At 43.0% G+C, this 19,551-nt stretch overlaps 5 protein-coding genes across 5 annotated transcripts; all 5 read right to left on the reverse strand.

The window, feature by feature from the left end:
• Positions 1-769: 769 nt before the first annotated feature.
• On the reverse strand, positions 770-2,628 carry EAE97_002788 (uncharacterized protein). The gene is made up of 4 exons (XM_038873300.1): positions 2,208-2,628; positions 1,936-2,131; positions 1,410-1,873; positions 770-1,338 (listed from the first exon to the last, which is right to left on the reverse strand). Exons 1-4 carry the CDS (start codon positions 2,342-2,344, stop codon positions 1,311-1,313), a joined length of 825 nt encoding a protein of 274 aa, XP_038736506.1. The 5' UTR covers positions 2,345-2,628; the 3' UTR covers positions 770-1,310.
• Positions 2,629-5,937: 3,309 nt separating this feature from the next.
• Positions 5,938-7,710, reverse strand: EAE97_002789 (uncharacterized protein; the record flags this gene model as incomplete). The annotated part of the gene is made up of 4 exons (XM_038873301.1): positions 5,938-6,016; positions 6,074-7,458; positions 7,506-7,584; positions 7,634-7,710. 4 exons carry the CDS (start codon positions 7,708-7,710, stop codon positions 5,938-5,940), a joined length of 1,620 nt encoding a protein of 539 aa, XP_038736507.1.
• Positions 7,711-9,252: 1,542 nt separating this feature from the next.
• Positions 9,253-10,214, reverse strand: EAE97_002790 (uncharacterized protein; the record flags this gene model as incomplete). The annotated part of the gene is made up of 3 exons (XM_038873302.1): positions 9,253-9,529; positions 9,556-9,635; positions 9,759-10,214. 3 exons carry the CDS (start codon positions 10,212-10,214, stop codon positions 9,253-9,255), a joined length of 813 nt encoding a protein of 270 aa, XP_038736508.1.
• A 1,277-nt stretch (positions 10,215-11,491) lies between these two features.
• On the reverse strand, positions 11,492-14,157 carry EAE97_002791 (uncharacterized protein; the record flags this gene model as incomplete). Its single annotated transcript, XM_038873303.1, has 3 exons — positions 11,492-12,568; positions 12,630-13,715; positions 13,774-14,157. 3 exons carry the CDS (start codon positions 14,155-14,157, stop codon positions 11,492-11,494), a joined length of 2,547 nt encoding a protein of 848 aa, XP_038736509.1.
• An 828-nt stretch (positions 14,158-14,985) lies between these two features.
• Positions 14,986-17,607, reverse strand: EAE97_002792 (uncharacterized protein; the record flags this gene model as incomplete). The annotated part of the gene is made up of 1 exon (XM_038873304.1): positions 14,986-17,607. The coding sequence occupies one exon, from the start codon at positions 17,605-17,607 to the stop codon at positions 14,986-14,988; it is 2,622 nt and encodes an 873-aa protein (XP_038736510.1).
• Positions 17,608-19,551: the final 1,944 nt, after the last annotated feature.

A 19,551-nucleotide genomic window follows, 5' to 3' on the forward strand; every position in this document is an offset into this window, starting at 1 on the left:
CCCAATTCTCTTCAGTCTATGATCGTATGTGTCAGAAGGGGATTTAACAATCACTATATTATCTGTTGCACGAAGCAGAACTATCATCAATGAAATGCTAGATGTGTAGGTATATATACGACATAATTGACATTGACGTCATGTTGTTGACAGTTCAGCCTCTCGTCGCATGAAGGTCCGACATTCCAGGATGCATAGAAAAGGTTAATGTTCGGGCCATAATCTACCACCTTGATGGCGCCCTTCCGATTGGCAGATTGGTGATGTAAGTGGACTTGCACATGGCTATACTGGGCCTTCGTCGTGTTCGGCCTAGGATGGCTCGATGGTATCAATATTCCATCCATATGGCGTGTGCAATGCACACAGAGCCTGAAACTCGAGGGGCCGTCTCGGGGCGAGAGAGCGCGCTACGTGTATTTCCTCCTCCTTTCTCGCTGACGTTATTCTTGGCTTCATGACTCTCGATTATATGACTTCGGATTATATAGCCAAAAACAAAATTCATCAAAATCATTCTAATGCATGGTCAGTTTGCTTGAGCTTAGGTACATTCTTTTAAATCGAACTTAGTCAAATTGTTGACGGTGTGGATTGTGCCCCGATACTCTTTTACTAGTTCCATGTATACACTCTGAGTTAAGATAATGTGAATACATCATACCTCCCACCGAGATGAAAATGATTGCAAGCTTTGTAAGAATATAGCATAGCAAAGGCAGGACTAATAGAATTTGAAGCAATTACTTCACGCATTTAGAGGTTATGATTGAGGTGGCCAAATCTCTCATTATATTGCCCTGACGAGGGCCTAGGCTGGCGCATCCACTAGGGACCGCCCATACACAATCATCAAGATCATGCACACAACTAAAGCTACAGCATCTCCATGCATCCCAACAGAAATAATAAAAAGTGGTGCGAAGAAGTCGCCCGACCAGTAGATCCATCTATACCATTTCCTTTTCAATTCCAATAGCGACGAGTAACATACCCACAGAGTAAGTTAAGCAATTTGTGAGGTTTGATAGCAAAACAGTACAGAAAGCAAAGAAAAAGCAAACGCGAGTTCCTTCCGCTAAAAAGAACAACATCGAAGCGAGATAGCAAGGGGTATGACTGAGAAAAGGATAGAAAATTAATCTCGTGTATCATCAAAAAGGTGGCCAACCTCAGTGTCGAAGCGGAGGAATTTGGTGCAAGCATCGCAAAAATTTCCGAAACGGGTACCAAATTTGATGGAGATATATGATCAATCTCAAAAACAACTGACGCCGTGCCGAAATACCTAGCATGGAATATACAGCACTTCAGATGGTTTTTGGAGATTTGGAATTTCTAACTTAGAAGTCAGTAAGCCTGTGAGAGAGTAGGTCAGTAGTTCATGGAAAAGGGAGGAAAGGGCTGACCCAATATCCACAATGTCATCCACATGATTGCATAATGCCACGAAAAGGTCAAAAAAAAGTTTACCGCCACTCTCCATTTCTGTCTGCATGGTTCCGCTCCTCTTAAATGTCTTACGACATCTGATAATCAAGGCAAGATAATGAGCGCGTAGTTTAGAGTCCGTATCTGGCGTGTTGTCATAAGCATACCGAGCACTGCGAAGAATTGTAGCAACCTCGATTCCACTCTGTAAGCCTTGCTTCCGAAGAGCAACACGTTTGAGTTCCTCGAGACCATATTTCTCCGCAGCGCAGTATATGACAGTATCCTTTAGAAGGTGTTCTCCCACGCTGGATATATAACTTGTAGCCTCTACCGACCCGCGGCCACCTATATTTTCGGGGTTGGGTGAATGGTTTGCATCCTCAAGCTCCCAAGAGTTTCGGCGTTTGTTGTGAATCAAACGTGGATAATAGTCACCCTTCTGTAAATTTGTCAGTATCACCGAGATGACCACTGTGCATTTTACGTCATCGGTAGACATACGTAGAGGTATTCGAGAACACAGGAGAAGATTTCAGGTTCTTCATCGGGTAAAGTGATCCTCTTACTCTGCGCCTCGAAGAATTGTCCTCTCATTGCCGTCGCAAAGTATGGAGACAAGGAGAGTACATCTTCATGCGCCGCAAACAGTCGTCCTTCCTTACCAACTGTAAATGTTACAATTGGTGAGGTCAAGCTACTATAGTGATATCCCGTCAGTTGAAATTCAACTCAAGCCAGAATTCGTATTCAACAACATGATCAGCCTGTCTTACATCGCGTTGGGTGAGTCTTGCGAGCTTTGATCGAACGACTTCTGCAATTTCGACAATTTTGCGGGATCCCTATATGATTTCTTCAATTTAATGTTCTTTTCCACACGATCATTCGATCTATGGGAACGCTTGAACATGGCTGCTTCGGGTGTATTGTGAATTGATCGATATATGGACTTGGAGGGTAATTGAATGAGTGTCGAAATCAGTATTTGGATGTGAGGGTAGGGAAAGAAAGGTGATTGAATTGACACACAAAACGAAAGATTGACAGGGTCTCGGAAGAAATCTCAAAATTGTACTAAGTGACAGTAATGTGATTCTTGAGTGTTGGTAGTCGACCCGAATGGTGTGGTAAGGAAAGGAAAAAAAGGTCGCGAGGGCGCGAAGAGGCCTCAATATATATAACCGATTTCCCTACTACGTGCACGTCCCTGCTATATGCACGATCTTGATCACCCATTTTGAATCACTTTAAAAATTAATAACAATTCCAATTTATAAGATAAAGAGCTAGCAATTTAATTGATAAATGACAAGATATAATACTATCTAAAAACATAATAAAATCTTCAGATTTTGAATTTCGATGGAACTCGTAGTGCTCGCCCTCTACTAGATCGCAATATGACCTCCTCCTCCTTCTCCTTCGAATTATTAGCCTCTACAGCATCAGAGAGCTCTATAGTCTTTGTTGATGTTAGATCTATAGTAGAAGAAGCTTTGGGGAACTTTTTATCTCTTTTGATTGGAGATTTCGTTGATTTTAGAGTCTTTTTAACCTCCTCTTTCGCATCACGTGCAATCTGACGATCAACCTCCCTCTGCAATACTCTCTCTTTCGTCTCAATCTCCTTCCGTTCCTTCTCAGCTTTCTTTTCAGCTTTTATTTGAAGCTTAGCTTCCTTCTCTTGCTCCTCTTTAAGTGCTTTATCTTCTTGATACGCTCTAGCTTTAATAATAGCAGAGGGTGACCATAAAAACGCACCATTCCCCTCCTCTCCAATGAGATTTAAACGCTTTGAACGAGCTCTTTTCCTTTTTTCAAGCTTTAGAGCCTCTTCTAAACCTTTAGATCTATGCCCCTGTATAGAAGCTTCAGCTCCTAATGTAGTTGCAGCCTTAAAAAGCTTTAAAGTGATCTCATGGGTGGGAGCGCGACGAAATTCTAATTTCATTCTACGCATCGCTTTTGACGTATACGGTGTAGCAAGAGCATCCCTGCGAGTTTTAAATGATGTAGGTGGCGTAGAAGGAGCTTCCGGAGCAATACAGTCGATCGTAAGACTCCTATTCATAGGATATATGCCCGTTTTTTCGAAGGATCGTAAGATATTATGCCTCGTACAAGTGAGCTCCCAAGCCTTTTTAAATATGCCCCAAAACATGCGCTTTGTCATACCAACAATTCCCCCGCTATTGTGCATCAAATCATTCAATAATGTACTGTAATTCGTTGAAAGGGCACCGAAGGTTCCAACGTCGAGAGGCTGTAGTCGATGTGTAGAATGAGGGGGGAGAATTAAGACAATAATCTTTAATTCATCGCATTTTGAAAGGAATTCCATATTGACATGACTAGAGTGACCATCGACAATAAGTAGACGATATCTTCCACCTGCTTTTCGACGTGTAGCAGGGTCGAATACGTTTATAAGCCAATATAGGCCAAAAGCATTCGACGACCACCCATTGCTTGAGGCTCCAAAATAGGCTTTATCCTTCTCCCCTACATCCTGAACCCATGTATTTTGTAGATCCCCTGAGTCTCCTTTATAAATAAGAGCGGGAGGGAGAGCTGTCCCATCAGCACATATAGCTGCCAGTAGAGTAATAAACTCTCTTGATCCATCTTGCCTAGCTTTTGTCACTCTGCCTCTATTATAGGCGCTAGCACTCATTATCCTCTTCATAGTCCTCCCCATACCGATCATAAAGCCCTTCTCGTCCCAATTGTATATATCTCTCGGCCGTATATCGTATTTTATGGTCACTTTTATCAACTAAATTAAAAAAAGAGGGGTATTAGCAAGAGCGTTTTAGGTAATAAAGATCAACAACAATAGAAAATAGCTCAAACCAGATCATAAAAGTAATCAAATATAGCAACATTATCGGCTTTCACACGCAAATTATCAATGCAACGGAGATACCGACTTTTAAGACGTGTTGAATGCCTCTTGACAAAATTGCTAGTCCAGTTCTTTCCCACCTCTCTGCCTAGGATCTCTTCTGCAAGGTTTCTGACTATGCGGCTTGTAGGAGGGATAGATCTCTGTGTCAGCTTGTTGATTTGATCAATTAAAACCTCCTCCTGATCACTAGAAAGCGCTTGTTTCGTATCGGAGAGGAACTGTTTTCTCGAGGTGGTTTTACCTCTATGCCGCCGGGAGAGCGTGGATCGATCAATTTTGAAGAAATTAGCTGTCTGGGTGTATTTAGGAGCTTGAACCCCTTTCAAATGATCTAATGCAAGCTCTATACGAGCCTCTAAAGGCATATCATCGATGTTTGAAGCCATAATGTTGATATTTCCAAAGTCGTGCACGTAGTAGGGACGTGCACATAGTGGGGAAATCGGTTATTTATCCATTGACACACTGCAGCCAAACATTTCCTTGGCAGGCAACCAATGTGTACGACACGTGATACTCGGTCAGTCCAATTGAGGTTCAAATGGTAGGGATCAAAATGTCTTTTCCATTTGATTCGTCATACTCAATGCCGCTCAGCCTCAGTTATGTGTAACAATTTTGTGATGCCTATCATAGGCTGAATTTCCCGTCTTCGCTGTCCCGATAAAGCCTGGCCTTACAATGTAGTCACATGCACGCGGGGTATCATCACGTGCTTATCTGATTCAACCATCAACAACTACTTACTGACCGTCTTCAGTATTAACATTGGTTTGATCGAAGAGCGAAGTGCGCCGAATGTTTCTCAAGCCGTGCGAACTGAAAATTGCGAACAACGTGCATCAAGCTTCCAAACCTTGGCCATGCCGTAGCCTATGTGAAAGGATCGTGGCGCCTTTTCAGCGGGCGCAGAGGCTGTCTCTCATCAAGCGTAAAGTCACTCAAATGAATGCCAAATCTTGATATAAAGTATATGTAGGGATACTCAGTGCTTCTAAAGCGCTCAAAGCCAAGCGCGGCCCGAAAAAGACTGTTATCCTCATAGAAAAACCATACATAACGAAAGAAGATCTGGATTCGATGGAGGTGCTCCATAGGACATCACTGTTCTGTAACATTATGAGCATTGATGCAGCGTGGAACAGTTTCTTTTTAGGAATCAAAACCTGAAGTCGCATTCTTAAATGAGAAATCTGTACATATCATTCATGCTGATCAAGTATACTGACCTCGTCATCTGGGGGTTTTGACTGAAGAATAGATGTGTCGTCTCACACAAGTAGGTATTCCATGATTCTGGTATACCCGCTAGTGGTCTAAAGGAGTAGATGCAGAGCGAACAATTCTATAAAAACGAGTAACTATCAGGCGAGAGAAAGGAAAATGAACTCGGGAATGGGGTTCTGATACACAAATACACGCATATTATGAAAGAGAATTTGTTCCTGATGAAGGGCAAGTAATAAGTTCTCAAAAAGGGAGCCCGAAAAAATAATTACTATGACAAAAGATTGATTATGCGTCCTACCGTCCATTTGTTACACCTCTCAGGTGAGTGCCCACACGTCCGATTGCGCAAAAGTGAATACTAGGTGCTATGCTGCGATCCAACCCTGGTAGTCATTCTCATTACTTCTCGCCAATGTTGCTGTGTACTCTGGCATACCGCCGGCCCTATGGTAATGTTAACATCTACAAAGGGAAGGAGAAAAATGTGGGAGAAAAACTTACCAGTTGAGCGGCTCAACCTTCCTTCCAGGAATATTTGCTCCCTGATACCAGCTTTTTGCCAGCGGAAACAAAGATTTATTCCAAGCTTCAGTCATCCTCCTATTCCAATCCTCCTCCGCTTCAATCCTTGCCTCAAAGTAAGTTAAATTTTTCTCGTGTAATCCCTTTATCGTGTCCGCAAGGTACTCCGCTTGGAATTGGGTACAGCTCGGTCCGTTCGAGAAGGCAGTAGGCGCTTGAGGCCCGTAGAGGAAGAACATGTTGGGAAAGTTGTTCATTGCAATACCCATAGATGTACGTGTTCCATCTTTCCATTTCTGGGCAATGGTACTACCATCTATGCCTTGAATATTGAGTTGAGCCAGCGATCCAGTACAGGAGTCGAAACCTGTGGCGAGAATTAAAACGTCGAATTCTACTTCTCCTTCTTTGGTTTTGATTCCCTTTTCGCTGACTTCTAAGATGGGCGATTCGTTTATGTCGATAATGTCAATGTGTGGCAGAGAGAAAACTTCATAAATATTTTGTTCTAGAGAAGGGCGTTTGGTTCCCCATGGATGAGGTGGAATCTCTGGTGCCAAGAGCTTCTGTTTTTTGGGGTCGGGAATTCTTTTGAGCACTGATTTGCGCCAAAAGTTGTAGGCTTCGTTATTGGCATCTTGCTCAAAAAGTATGTCTTTGTAATTGTTAAGCCAGAAACGAAAACCGCCCTTTTTGATCAGTAGGTCATGGAAGGTAGCTTCACGTTCTTCTGGCGTATCATCGAAGGTGTTTTTTTCTAAAAAGGTATATGGGAAACCAGCGAATGTATGTCGTGTTTTCTCAAATTCTTCTTCATACTTGCCCTCGGCCTTCTTTCTGGCCTCTTCTTCTGGGTCAAGAAGTCCTTGATTCATGGGTAAGGCGTAGTTGGGTGTTCGTTGGTAGACGGTAAGATGATTAACAACGGGTCCAATGGTTTGTATCACCTGGATACCAGTCGCTCCAGTACCGATTTGACCAACTCGTTTGTTCTTTAGGTTAACACCATGTTGAGGCCATGTCGCTGTATGATATATGTCCCCTTTGAAATTACTAAGTCCGTTAAATGGGGGAGTGAAACGACGAGATGCAAATCCTATACAGGGTATAAACCATCGGCAATAAATCTCGGAGCCATCTGAGCATTCCACAAGCCATTGATTGCGTTGTTTGTCGAAGGTAGCTCCGTCGACATGCTTGTCGAACTCAAGGTCTTTCCGAACATCCCATTTCTTTTCAACGTGTTCAAAGTATCGACGAATCTCGCTGCCACCGGGAAATTTCTCTTTGAATGTAAAGTCCTCCCATAACTCTTTGTCGAATAATTGATAAATTGGGGCATCAGAATCGACTCGAGCGCCAGGCTATTGCATATTAGCTCCAGAGCTATATACCATGCCCAGAAACATACATAACAATTCCAGTACCAGATACCTCCACTCTTCGAACCTTTCTCGTAAATCTTACAATTGAGTCCTTGCTTCCGAAGCCTTATTGACTTATCAGTAACTGGGCATTCGATATCGGGGTTGGACCTACTTATTCAGCATAGTAAAAGAGCCAAATCCAGCTCCCACTAGTAGCACATCTACTTCTTCAATCTGTAATGAGCCCATGATCAATTGCTTACGTGCTTGCTATTGAGAAAAATGCTATCAGGAGAATCAAGATGGAAGGTGACCTCGGTATTTATGTATGAAAATCTGAAGGGGTGTCATGAAGTGGCTGTTGCTTATCAAACTCAAGAGATAGAAGCTGATAATGTAAGATACAAGGTTCTGATTTGGAATAGAGGGTACATGACAGTGTTGTATTCCGTCTTTGATGGCACGTCGAATGTCTCAATTTATATGCACTAGTACCCACAGCTCAGATCTTCAAGCCATTTGAGGAGCAAAGCATCCTCGGACAGATGGGCTCAGCTTCTGAAATCCCAGCCATTTGAGGAGTAAAGTAAACTCGATCGGATAAATGGGGATTCACTTCACAACTTTCCGCGCATGCTAAGGAGTTAAGGATTGAAGATGATTAGTATATTGCCAACATGAAGAACTAATCTGAAACAACACCACTACAAAATCACGGCATTAATCAACTCTAAGACTTGAAGAAGTAACGAGATCACCGCGGACGTAAATCCGCAGTGGTGCGGGGTAACACTTAGCTCCCCATTTATATATTATTCCCGTGGGGTAGCGGGGCACCATCTAAAGCTAATCGTAGCCGAGTACGACGATAGAATTAAAGGCAAGGATTGACTACGTCCGCTCTCAAGGATACTTATTGCCCTGCCCACAGGTCACATGGAAACATGATTCCTCATCTTCGTCGACTGTCATGTACCGAGGAAAGCGAGGCCAATAACGAGTGCCGGTATCATGAATGAATTCCAGGAATAGATTCCAAGGCTCAGATAGTCGCTCCTTGACTCCGCAATGGATATGCCCCGTTATTAGTCACCTGTGGCCACGACTTTTTGAGGAAAGTTTCCCGAGTTGTGTTGCATTTTGCCGTTGCTTGATCTGCATGTATCTATCAATAATCAAATGATTCTGGTCACTGCAGACATAGTAGACTTTCGCAAGGGGGCCCGTGTCTGATGTCTCTCTGTCACTTTACCCATTCTTCATTATCCTTACACATATTGATTGTCAAAAATCAATGCATGGCTATAATCATCCGCTGAAGAAGTCAATTCAAGCCATTACTGTGTGGATTGGTGTCATAATTTGAAAGAGTGAAGGCCTCGTTGGTTATTAGTGTAACAGACATCTTACCACAAAATCCATAATGTCGTCAACCATGATAGCAAATAAGAGATCATTGGTCACACTATACCAGCTGGTCTAGAACTTCATGCCTTTTCGTTACATGTTGGTGCCTGCAGGTAGTCCTTCCGCTTAGCTCATCAATCTCACCACCTCTTGGTTACCTATCACTCGTAACAAGCTTAGCTAAGTAGCTCTATAGGTGTAACATCAATCATCAAGGGATAGTGGCAAGGTGAGGCTGTCATGCTTCATAGAAGGAAAAAAGGATTATCGGCTACTCTTTCATGGTCTCAGCCCATTCATTTACATTCGTCACTTCTCTTCTTGAGCTCAATCAATTGAAGACTATCCTACAATCCAAACTCCATCCTCCTATCCCACTCAGGTTCAACCCTCCACAATTCCCCTCACAACCTTATCCAAATCTTCTCCCTGCACCCCTAGCAACTTATTCGACATCTCCTCATACTCTGTATAATCACCACCATATCCTTTCACAGAATTAACATATCTAATCGACCCTATCGCGCCACTAAAATCTCCCTTTTTCATCGTCTCAATTCCAATCTTCTTCTTCTCTTCTGCATCAACATACGCAACATCCCACTTTTTATCTGTCGCCTTTTCAAGAGAAGCGAGAATTTGATTTTGCGAAACATGAAAACTGGAGATAAAGAGATACTTATTGACGGTTTCTTCTGGATAAAGTAGTGCGTATTTGAGAGCGGTGCCAACGGAGGCCGTTGTCGTGGTTGAATAGGCATCTTTACCTTCGTTGTATATGATAGCTTTTTGTTCTTTCAAGTCGAAGCCCATAGTAAGTTTCACAGCCGTATTGTCCAAATTAATCAGTTCCAGTTTGCGAAAAGGATGGGATGCAGTTTATCTCCCACATATAGTTCAAATGGTGGCCCAGTGACAAACGCAGACCAAGTCAATCCTTCCCTTTCTTTACTCTTCAAATATTCCACCGTGTTCAGCTTATGCTTAAAAAACGGGAAGATTTTCATAGCCTTTTCATTTCTTGTATCGCTTCCAAACTCAGATGGTACAAAACGTTTCACACCGGCTTTGATAGCCGAATCTATAATCGCCTTTTGCTGCACATCAGCAGCAGCCTTTGATATAGTCGAAATGACCACATCTTGTCCTTTCAAAGCTTCCAAAAGTTCTGGATACTCGTCACTGACCCGGTGAACAACGAGATGAGCTGGGAAGACGGATTTAGACGACTTGCGAGAGAGGATAGAAACATTGAAGTTGGGGTCGGCGTCAAAATTAGCGAGGATCGAGGTCCCCAACTTACCGGCTGCCCCAACTACGGTGACATTTTTGAGCGCCGAAGACATCTTTGGTGCGTTGGATTGAGAAATCTTAATTTTACTTGTTCCGTTAGAGCTACCTAGTGGTCTGCGCGAAAGTTTAACCGAACTTACTAAACTGGCTATTTTATTCTCAGACTGAAGATATCGAAGTGAGTTGGTCCGAAAACGAGTAACTGGGAATATATCAATTCTAGGACTAACCTTAATGAAAATTTCAGAAATTTCTTTCAAAAGTGTTCGTAATTGAGGTACTGATCTTTGTATGTGAACAGATTTGAAAAGGAAAATCAACGAAATTTATAGAGGGCCTCGCGATCCCCCCCCCAAAACGAGCATTTGATTTGATTTGATTTGAAATCAATTAGAAATCAGATATGCTTTCGGACAACGCAAACAACGCGGACAATCTAAAGTCCCGCAATTCCAAGAATTGGAGCGATGCAGAATGTGGAAGAGAAGACAATCAGATTGTTGAGTCTAATTCCGCAATGTGTTCATAAGGGGTTGCCTGATGTGGTAGCAGTATGTAAAACTCACCTCCTACTGTCTCCATAGGCCACCACCAACCTGGCCCAGCATATTTGTTAACCTTAGATCTTTCCCAAACCGCTCTGAAAGTTGGAGTGTAAAACTTTTACCCCCTTCCCATCAACTCATTGTACACATTTTCTATCCTAATCTTGAAGGAGGATCACTTGTGCATGGAGATCCAGCTTGCCCCCATCCCTCCAGCTCTTTACTAAGATCATCCACAGACACCCAACATGTCCTGATTTCAGCTTCCCATTGATTTCTCATACTCTTATTCATCCACCTGGACTATCACGGGCCATTACAGCTATGCCCCATATTCCTTTTTGATTTACCCTCAGGACCTTGAATTGAATTGGGTAGACCACAATTTCACGAGCATAAAATTACCAACCCAATTTTACCTCACACCAAGTCCTCTCAAAATAACGATCATCTCAAAAAGAATCATATTCGAATAAGAATTAGCTATCAAATTACACAAAAAGTAAGTACCAAAAATAAATCCCAGACAGGTATCGAAAACAATTTTGGCCAGTAGGATTATTCCATTCTACGCATTCCAGTCCCCATCCAGTCCCATGCATCCAATCCAATACTGCCATTCGGACCCAACCCCAACCCAGTCCAGCCCAGGACATGCTATCCAGATTCGTTGATCCCCTTCAAAGAGAAAACGCCGTTGATTGATTGACTGATAGTACAAACCATCCCACACAAGGAGGCCATAGTCCTCCGTGTACTGTCTATCCCATTTACTCCGACCGCAATTAAAAATCATCGTCATCAGCAAAATCCCACTTCCTCGGCGCCAGTTTCCTAACTCTCTTAGTCGGGCTTCCTGGACCTACATCTCTCTTTTTAATCCTTAATCTTGCACTCGCACTTCTGGCAACTCCAACCTCGTCATCCTCAACCTTCAATCTCGCCATACTGTCCCGCAATTCCAGTCCCTCATTCTCAGGCGCGTCATCTGGAATTGGCGATGCTGATTTATCCATAGCATGTGTTCGGCTCTCCTTCAGGATTCTATTTGAAGGCTTTCGAGGTTTTGTCGGGCTCCTGCTATTCAACTCCCTCTTCAATCTCTCAACTTCCCTCAACAACTTTGCATTTTCCATTTCGAGTCCGAGCGTTGGGTCACCGTCCAGATTTTCTTTATTTTCATCCCCAGCCATTCTAGCCAATCCAGCGATGCCTGCACCTAAACCTCGAACCACGACTTCTACCTTCCTATCCCTCCATTCCTCCTCCCTCTCTCCATGCTCCTCTAATCTTATCATCCACTTTCTACCTTCTTCTTGGATTCTCCTTTCCATTTCCTCGTAGCATTCTTCTCGAATTTCCATCTCTAGTTCCAACATTCTGTCTTCCATACTTTGAAGATGTGCTTCACTTTCCATTCTCAATCTTGACTCGCGTTCTAATTCACCGCGTAAACCATCGATTTCCTCAGACATGCGTGCAATTTCTAATGCCGCAATCTCCATAGTTTCCCGTTCAGTATCGGTAGGTGTCTGATGTGGACCATCACGGTATCGAGGAAAAGTAGGAGAGGTAGGGCTGGTGTAACTTGGATGTCTATCAGACGATTGTGATGATCCGAGAATGGTAGCCGTGATTGATGGAATTCTTGGAACCGTGATCTCTTTCGCCAAAGCCGAGTACCGTAGGATTTGCGAAGTTGCATTAAAGTCTCCCAATGGATCAGCCGTAACGATCATGATTGCTTTTTGAGGATTTCGATGATGTTGGGTGACCGTGGAAGGTTTTGCGCCATGAGATGGGAACGAATTTGAGAAAAGAAGTTCTGTGAGTTTGCATTGGCGAAATGGAACAAGATTTGGCTGTTTTCTTTTGATTAGATCTTGAAGTCCTAGATTGAGATAAAGAGTGAATTCAACGTACCTTTGTGTTGTTCTCCAAATCTGATTGCATCTGCAAACATTGCCCTAAATACATCAAACTCTCATTAATCTTTCCGGCCTCAGCTAATGTAGCACCAGCGGTTTTGGCATCCCTAGCTCTTTCACTTCCAGCCAAATCTACCACTGTAAGTGAACTCCCTCCCCAAGTGCCTGGCGTTCTCGATCTTCTCCTCTTCTTTACCTCGACACAGAAAAAGCCATGAGACCGAGATGATGTACTGTTAGAATTAGTTCCTGCAACTCTTCGTTCATTGAGACCAGCTTCCAAAACCATGAGAGCATCTTTCATGCTACCACAAATAATCTTTCTGAGTCCAGCAACCACTTTTCGTTCGGGTGATTGCTCCGTAGGTTTAAATAGTAGTGGCCGTCTCCTAGATTCCTTTGTAGATTTGTTTAGTGCCGCTGGCGTTAGAAGATCGAATATCCTATCATTATAAACTTCGTACATCGAGATCAAAATCGCATACTCCGCATGATGATCGACATCGACCGCAATTCCTGTGATATCCGGACTGCTTGGCAAAGCCGATGGTCTTGTAGGTATCGTTCGTCTCGGAGGTTGGTAAGAATCGCCCTTTTGAGGAGTTTTAGCAATAATCATTTTCCTGGCTGCTGTTGCAGTAGCTTGCATAAATGAGGGAATAAAGGAAGTCATCGATACTGTCGATTCTCCTGGAATTGGCACTGGCGCACATCCTGGTGTTTTACTCTCATCTTGGTTGACTACGATCCTGATGCTCTTAGGACTTCCTGTTGCCTGGAATGGGGGCAAATATGGATATAATTTGGTTGGACTTGGGTGGTAGGGAATGGGCACGCGTACCACCTGGGGTGTTGGGGCTCTGGAGCTCCCTCGAGATGAAGCTGGGTCGAAGTAGTATGTATCTAAAAACATCTGCGCAGACATAACTTGGGCCTCTGATGGGTCTGATGCTGCAATTGAACCATGTAATCCAGGGTGCGAATTGACATCGAGAATGTTGTTGTCAATGGAACGAAATAGTAGATCGAGGGCAAGTTGTGTGAGTCCGCGTTGACTCCGAGAACCAAGAATTGTATGACTCTGCGATAGATACGTTAGCACATACTCAACTTGTACATGATCAAACCAAGATATCAACCTTTCCAGAGCCAGTGACACCCAATGTAGCAAGTAATCCATCTCTACCCTCTCCACCATTTGGTCCCAATACACCTTCTACCAAAGACAGCACACCCGTTCCTTGAAATACATCCAATTGTGAACTTTCTTCTTCAAAGACCCGAGTGAAGGCGAATCTCTCCACTGCCCTGCGTCTATTGTCATTTGGTGGATTCAATGTAATGTGGGTCGGAGATGCCGTTCCATCTTCAAGTTCTTCTTCAGTGGGTTCTTCAACTGTAAGAAATCGCTCTGGTATTGGTAACGTGGGGTACAGTTGCTGAGTTGATATTGGAGGAGGTCTTAATCGTAAATACACTTCAAATAATGAAGATGTTGAATTTATTGCAGTCGGCGATTCCATGATTGGGAGAATTTGGAAAAGTGTTGTTTCTTTTGCCGATCAATGAAGGAGGTTTAAAAAGTCGCGGGAAGATTATTTGATGTGCTAGGTAAATGTAAATCTGGGGTAAAATGTTGTCAGGGCAACCGAAAATAAGCAATGTGAAATTTCGCGGCATTGTTACCCCTGACAATGCCTCTGCTTTGTACCCATGCATATGCGAGTGAGTGAATGATGAAACTGTGTCAAATCGAGTACTACCTACCTAGCTACGTTTTGTATTTTATGTATATCCTAAAATTGTACCTCCAAGGCAGTGACTTCCTAAGGGCAAGCGGAGCGTCATCCCATTTTATGAGCAGATCATCCGGGTAGATTAAAGAAGCATAAAATCACCATCAAATTCATATATTCCTAGTCAACTTCAATGCCAACACACACACTATCTTTATTTGCTACCTACTACAGTTATCTTGTCTCCCCATACCTTCAAAATCATCCTTCTTACCCCCCTCCCCCTTTCTCGGCCCAGCCCAGTCCAATCCCAACACCCCCTACAATCCTATCAAGAAGTTCAAATCTAATATACAGTAGTACCAACGCAAAAAAATCTTTCTAAAGTCCCTCCATATTTGTATATGCCCCCATATAAATGCTACCTCATAACCATCGTAATAAAACGCAAAGAAAAGGGGCCCAGGTTCCAAATTCTCTTTTTCCCACACACACAAATGAAAAAAAAGCCAATGACGCCTCGAAAAACTCACAACCCCACCAAACACCATATGTTAGGTATACATTCCCCAATTACTCCCTAGGACATATGCCTGCCACAGTAAATGTTGTCTCTTAATTTTCTGCACTCTTGGTTTTCTTCTTGGAAAAGAAGGTTCCACCTCTCTTGGGTAGTATTTCCCCATTTGCAATTGCTCTTTCTTCCGCGTAGCCTTTCCTGCGTTCTGCTCTTCGTGCCTCAATGGTCTCCTGGCTGATATGTCCGAAACCGTTTCTTCGTCGGAAGCATGCGTCCATAAGTCCATTGGCATCAACGAGTCTTCGAGGAATAGTTTGTACGACTTGGAAAATTTCCATTGGATCAGAAACAGCCCTGATTTCCTGTTCTCCTACCTTGAAAATTGCTAACGCGATGCGGAAAAGAGTCTTTGATCCTTCAAAGAAAAAGCTGTCCCAGACGCGAAGGGTAGTTTCAATTGGAAGAGTGCCAATAAAGCATGACATAAACCAAGCTGTGGTACACAATGTAATTGGTGGAAGACGCATGGAAAGCCTGCCATCTCCTGCCGTACCATCAAGTTCTCCTCCAATCTTCGCCCAAATAGCCGGCATTGATTCTTTGATACTTGTCATCAAGACCCCTAAATCAACATTTGCACCTTCTAGATTCACCTCGTGAGTTCCTGGCAAGTAAACTCTTGTGATAATATTCAACATCCAAAAACTCTTCTCTTCATCCATAAACAGCAATAACAAACCCGCCAGAAAGTTCAGACTCTGGCAATACCCTATTTTTGGGTTATAGATACTGAAAGCTTGCAATACCCTCCGCAACGATTTCAACATTGGGGTCTCCGGCTCCTTTATACTCGGCTGACTGGTCCGTTTTTCTGAAACAGGAGGAGGATCCGGCTTGAATTTGATATTATCCGGGAACGTGCGATTGAGATCCCGCTCAATAATCTCGTCGTCCGTCTCATTAACCGCCCCTGCAGCTGCTTGCTTCACCAAACTATCATACACTCCATAGTGCTTAGCGACCATAGCCGGACCACCTGCATACCAGAACCAGGCTTCGCCTCGCCAATCAGGCGGTATCCCTTTGCGGACGAAACGTTTAACTTTTGCTGATTTTGGTGGAAATCGAATTGGCTTGTCGGTAATCAGACTGTGGTCCTTGAGTAATAACACCCATTTCTTTCTTCTTCGCTCAACGTATTCATTATAAGGCCCACTCCAAGCTTCATATTCTTCTAAGGAAACGTATTGTGTCTTTTTCTTGAACCCATACCTGTCTCTAGCTGGGTCTGATGCAATTAATGTGGGTGGCGGTGGCACTACTGCGTGCGGTTCGAAGTATTCATCCCGAGTTTCATGAGACGCTCCTGCACCATCAAATTCTTTCGATCCCGAAAAATCACTCGAAGCAGGATTAGGGGTAACTGCCGCACTTTGTGCCTCAAAAGCTTTGCTGTGGAATATTTCCGTGGAACCTCTAATTGAAAATTGCGACGCCTCGAGAGTTGAAGGAGGAACAAGAGAATCATCCATTGCCTCTTCCAACTTCGATTGCCTTCCCTCCGAATCCGGGGTCATTGGTCGAAACTCATCGTCTTCATCAAAGAACTCCTGTCGATATACAGATCTGGGCTTAATTTCAGCACCAATTTCCAGGAGCTTGTCCTCCAAATCATTATCTTCGACCCCCGAGTCCAGAAAGCCACCTTCATACATGCCAATTGCATCATCCACACTCATTCCTTCGTCTTTACCCCCAAAGAAAGAAGTATGCGAACTACTTTTCGTCAGTACACTGCTCCTCTCTGTCCCACTTGTTCCAAAATAACTCGAGTTTGTAGTCAAAGCAGATCTGAAGCTTGCTCGAACTTCTTCGTCATCAAAATTTGTTGGTCGAATTGGGGGCTCTCGTCGATATATGGATGAGTTATTACTGTCGGGTCTATTGATTCCTGTTCTTGGCCTAAAATTTGCTTGTGGGATATTGCGCTGTCTCGCATTATTCAGATCTACAGTATGATAGTCCGGAATTGACGCAGAAGGTCGCAGGCTAGGTGCGGGTGCGGGTGCAGGCGGAGGTAATTGTTGGCCTGATTGTGAAGAAGATGATGAAAATCCTCTATCTCGTGTACTGAAAACTGATCCATTGTTTATTGTTTCCTCATCTTGTGATGGTTCTACATGAAATGTCGAGGCATGGATCAAAGGGCTAGGAGACTCATTTCGTTTCCGCAGACTGGCTTGTCGTGGTCTAGAGAAATTGTCTACTACCTTTTCCGGGGTACGTCTGCCAGTGGAAGAATGCGATCGCACGTTACTAAGTTGTCTCAATCGTGAAGCCTCTGAAGGTTTTCGGCGAAGCTTCTGCTGTGGTGGAGCAGTTAAAGATCGGGAGGGTTCATTAGATGCTGAATGATGCGATGTTGAGGGCCTTTGCTGCGGGATAGGAGGATTTTGGGCGAGGGGGTTAATAGGCAAATAATGTTCTCGAGTGGATGGTGTTGGTGACTTGGGTGGAAATGGAAATGGACGATTTCCAGACCTAGAAGTATTAACAGATAACTCGGAAGCTTTAGATGAGGTCCGAGGTCTTGTTGGATATAGGTTGAATTTCTGACTTCGTTGTTGTCTGATCTGCATATGCGGACTCCTGTTATCCATGTTGTTGGAAATGGGAGAAGACGTTTCAACGCCATAATATCCATTTCCCATATTCATCGTCAAGGCCAAACTAGTAAACCCCTTATCGCGACTATTCCATTTAAACCTTCAAGCTCTCCCCATATATTTCAAGTAGCAATCGAACCACCTCGCCCCAGGTCTTTTGACCCCGATCTTATGCGGAAGGACCCTGTAGTAATTGAAATCGTCAACATCAAAGCAAGAAGATTCTTTCGTCCGAGGTTACTTTTCTTCCTTTCTATCGAAGAAAGAGGCTGGTCTTGCAGGTAGTACAATTATGTTGTGGAATGGTTGAATGATAATTGTCGGGGCAGGCATTCGGCGAAGTTGATCCTTCGAGTCTCGAGGTATTGGGGGTGCCAGTACTCCGTATATTCTCTAATCTCCAATTTCCAAAGAACGTCCAATTATTCGGTGTTGTTCCAAATGTTCCAGTATCTTGTCCTCGCAATTCAAATTGTGTCTCCAATGTTTCAAATGTTAGAAACGATTTTAGTTAACGAAAGTGTGAAGTAAGTATGAGAATAGGAAATGGAGAATGGAGAGTTTGAGTATGAAGTGATTCAAGTGAAGTGAAGTGAAGTGAAGGCCAGGAATAGAAAGAATTATGCAGGAAAGTGGATATAATTAGGGATTAACAAGCAAAGAAGTAATGTAATAATGAATCAATGAATTAATCAATTAATTAATTATTGGTGTGAATGAGGAATTGAATATATGAAGGTATGAGCAGTGTGAAGGAATGAAGTAGGTATCCAATGTACCTTTTTCGTAGTGTTGTAGTAGCAGTAATAGTCGTATTTACTTGCTTGTACTCCGTTCGTATTATATTTTGAGTGAAGAGAGGATTGGGCAGTGAATGAGTACTCCTGAGTAATGATTGATGGTATTTTGGTATCTTGGTGTTCAAGTATGGTATGGTATGGTGTGGTATGGTGTAGTATGGTGTAGTATGGCATGGGATGGATGGTATGTACGGAGTTGTCGGTTGATCCACCCTTTTCCAACTGAAACAAAGGCAAAGACCCAAAATAATGAATGTGTATGCAATTCTCGCTCCACTAATGAAACGAAGGGGAGAAGGAGGTTTGATGTTGAAATCTGAGATTGGAGATTGGAGATTGGAGGTTTGAGAATGAATGAAATATGAATAGGTGTGAATGAGAGATATGAATCGACTGCAGGTGGTACAGATAGACAAATAGACAGTTAAAAACTAGCTGGAGAGACCTAGATGAATTATAAAGGAAAGCTTTAAGAATTCGACATCTTTGGTTCAATTCATTTTATTTCGTGAAATGGTCAAAGCAAGTAAATAACAATACCTAGGTAATAGTAATATAGTAATAAGAATACCTAGTAGTAATAAGCAAAGAAAAAATTGCAAAAAATTGCAAAAAAAATCGATATTGAAGATGAAAAGATTCATAGAGTACCTGCATAGACAGAGAGATATACAGACATACTTAGACTAATAATACTTACGTTCCATATTTTATTTTATATCTTCCAATTGACATTGGCTAAATACGCACATTGTACGCCAATGCATGGTGATCTTCTTACACCAAGGCACTCTCCCTTTGATTACGATTACGATTCCCTCGGTGTACGAACTTCGAAGTAGGAGGTAGCTCCTCTCTCTTGCTCTGAACTCTGTATTGTACTCGGGATAGATGTATATAAAAACCTAGTCGTCCGTCAGTTATTAGTTACATCCACCCACATCCACCCATCCATCCGTCCATCCATCTAGTCCAGTTCCAAGAACTAGCCGATAAAACCCAATTCAAAGGAACTTTTCCTCAATCCCCTGGACTGCGATGATTCGTTCAATCGATTCCATTTCCTATTAACCCATCCCCCATCTACCCGTCGTTCTATCATCAATCAATTAACTCCTCCGTACCGAAGTGTATCCCCATCTTCAAAGGTAAGAGAAAAAAAGTAAAATTTGATCCTAATCTTAATTTGGGTCCT

Source organism: Botrytis byssoidea (assembly GCF_014898295.1).
Source record: "Botrytis byssoidea strain MUCL 94 chromosome Unknown BBYS_004, whole genome shotgun sequence".
NCBI lineage: Eukaryota > Fungi > Ascomycota > Leotiomycetes > Helotiales > Sclerotiniaceae > Botrytis > Botrytis byssoidea.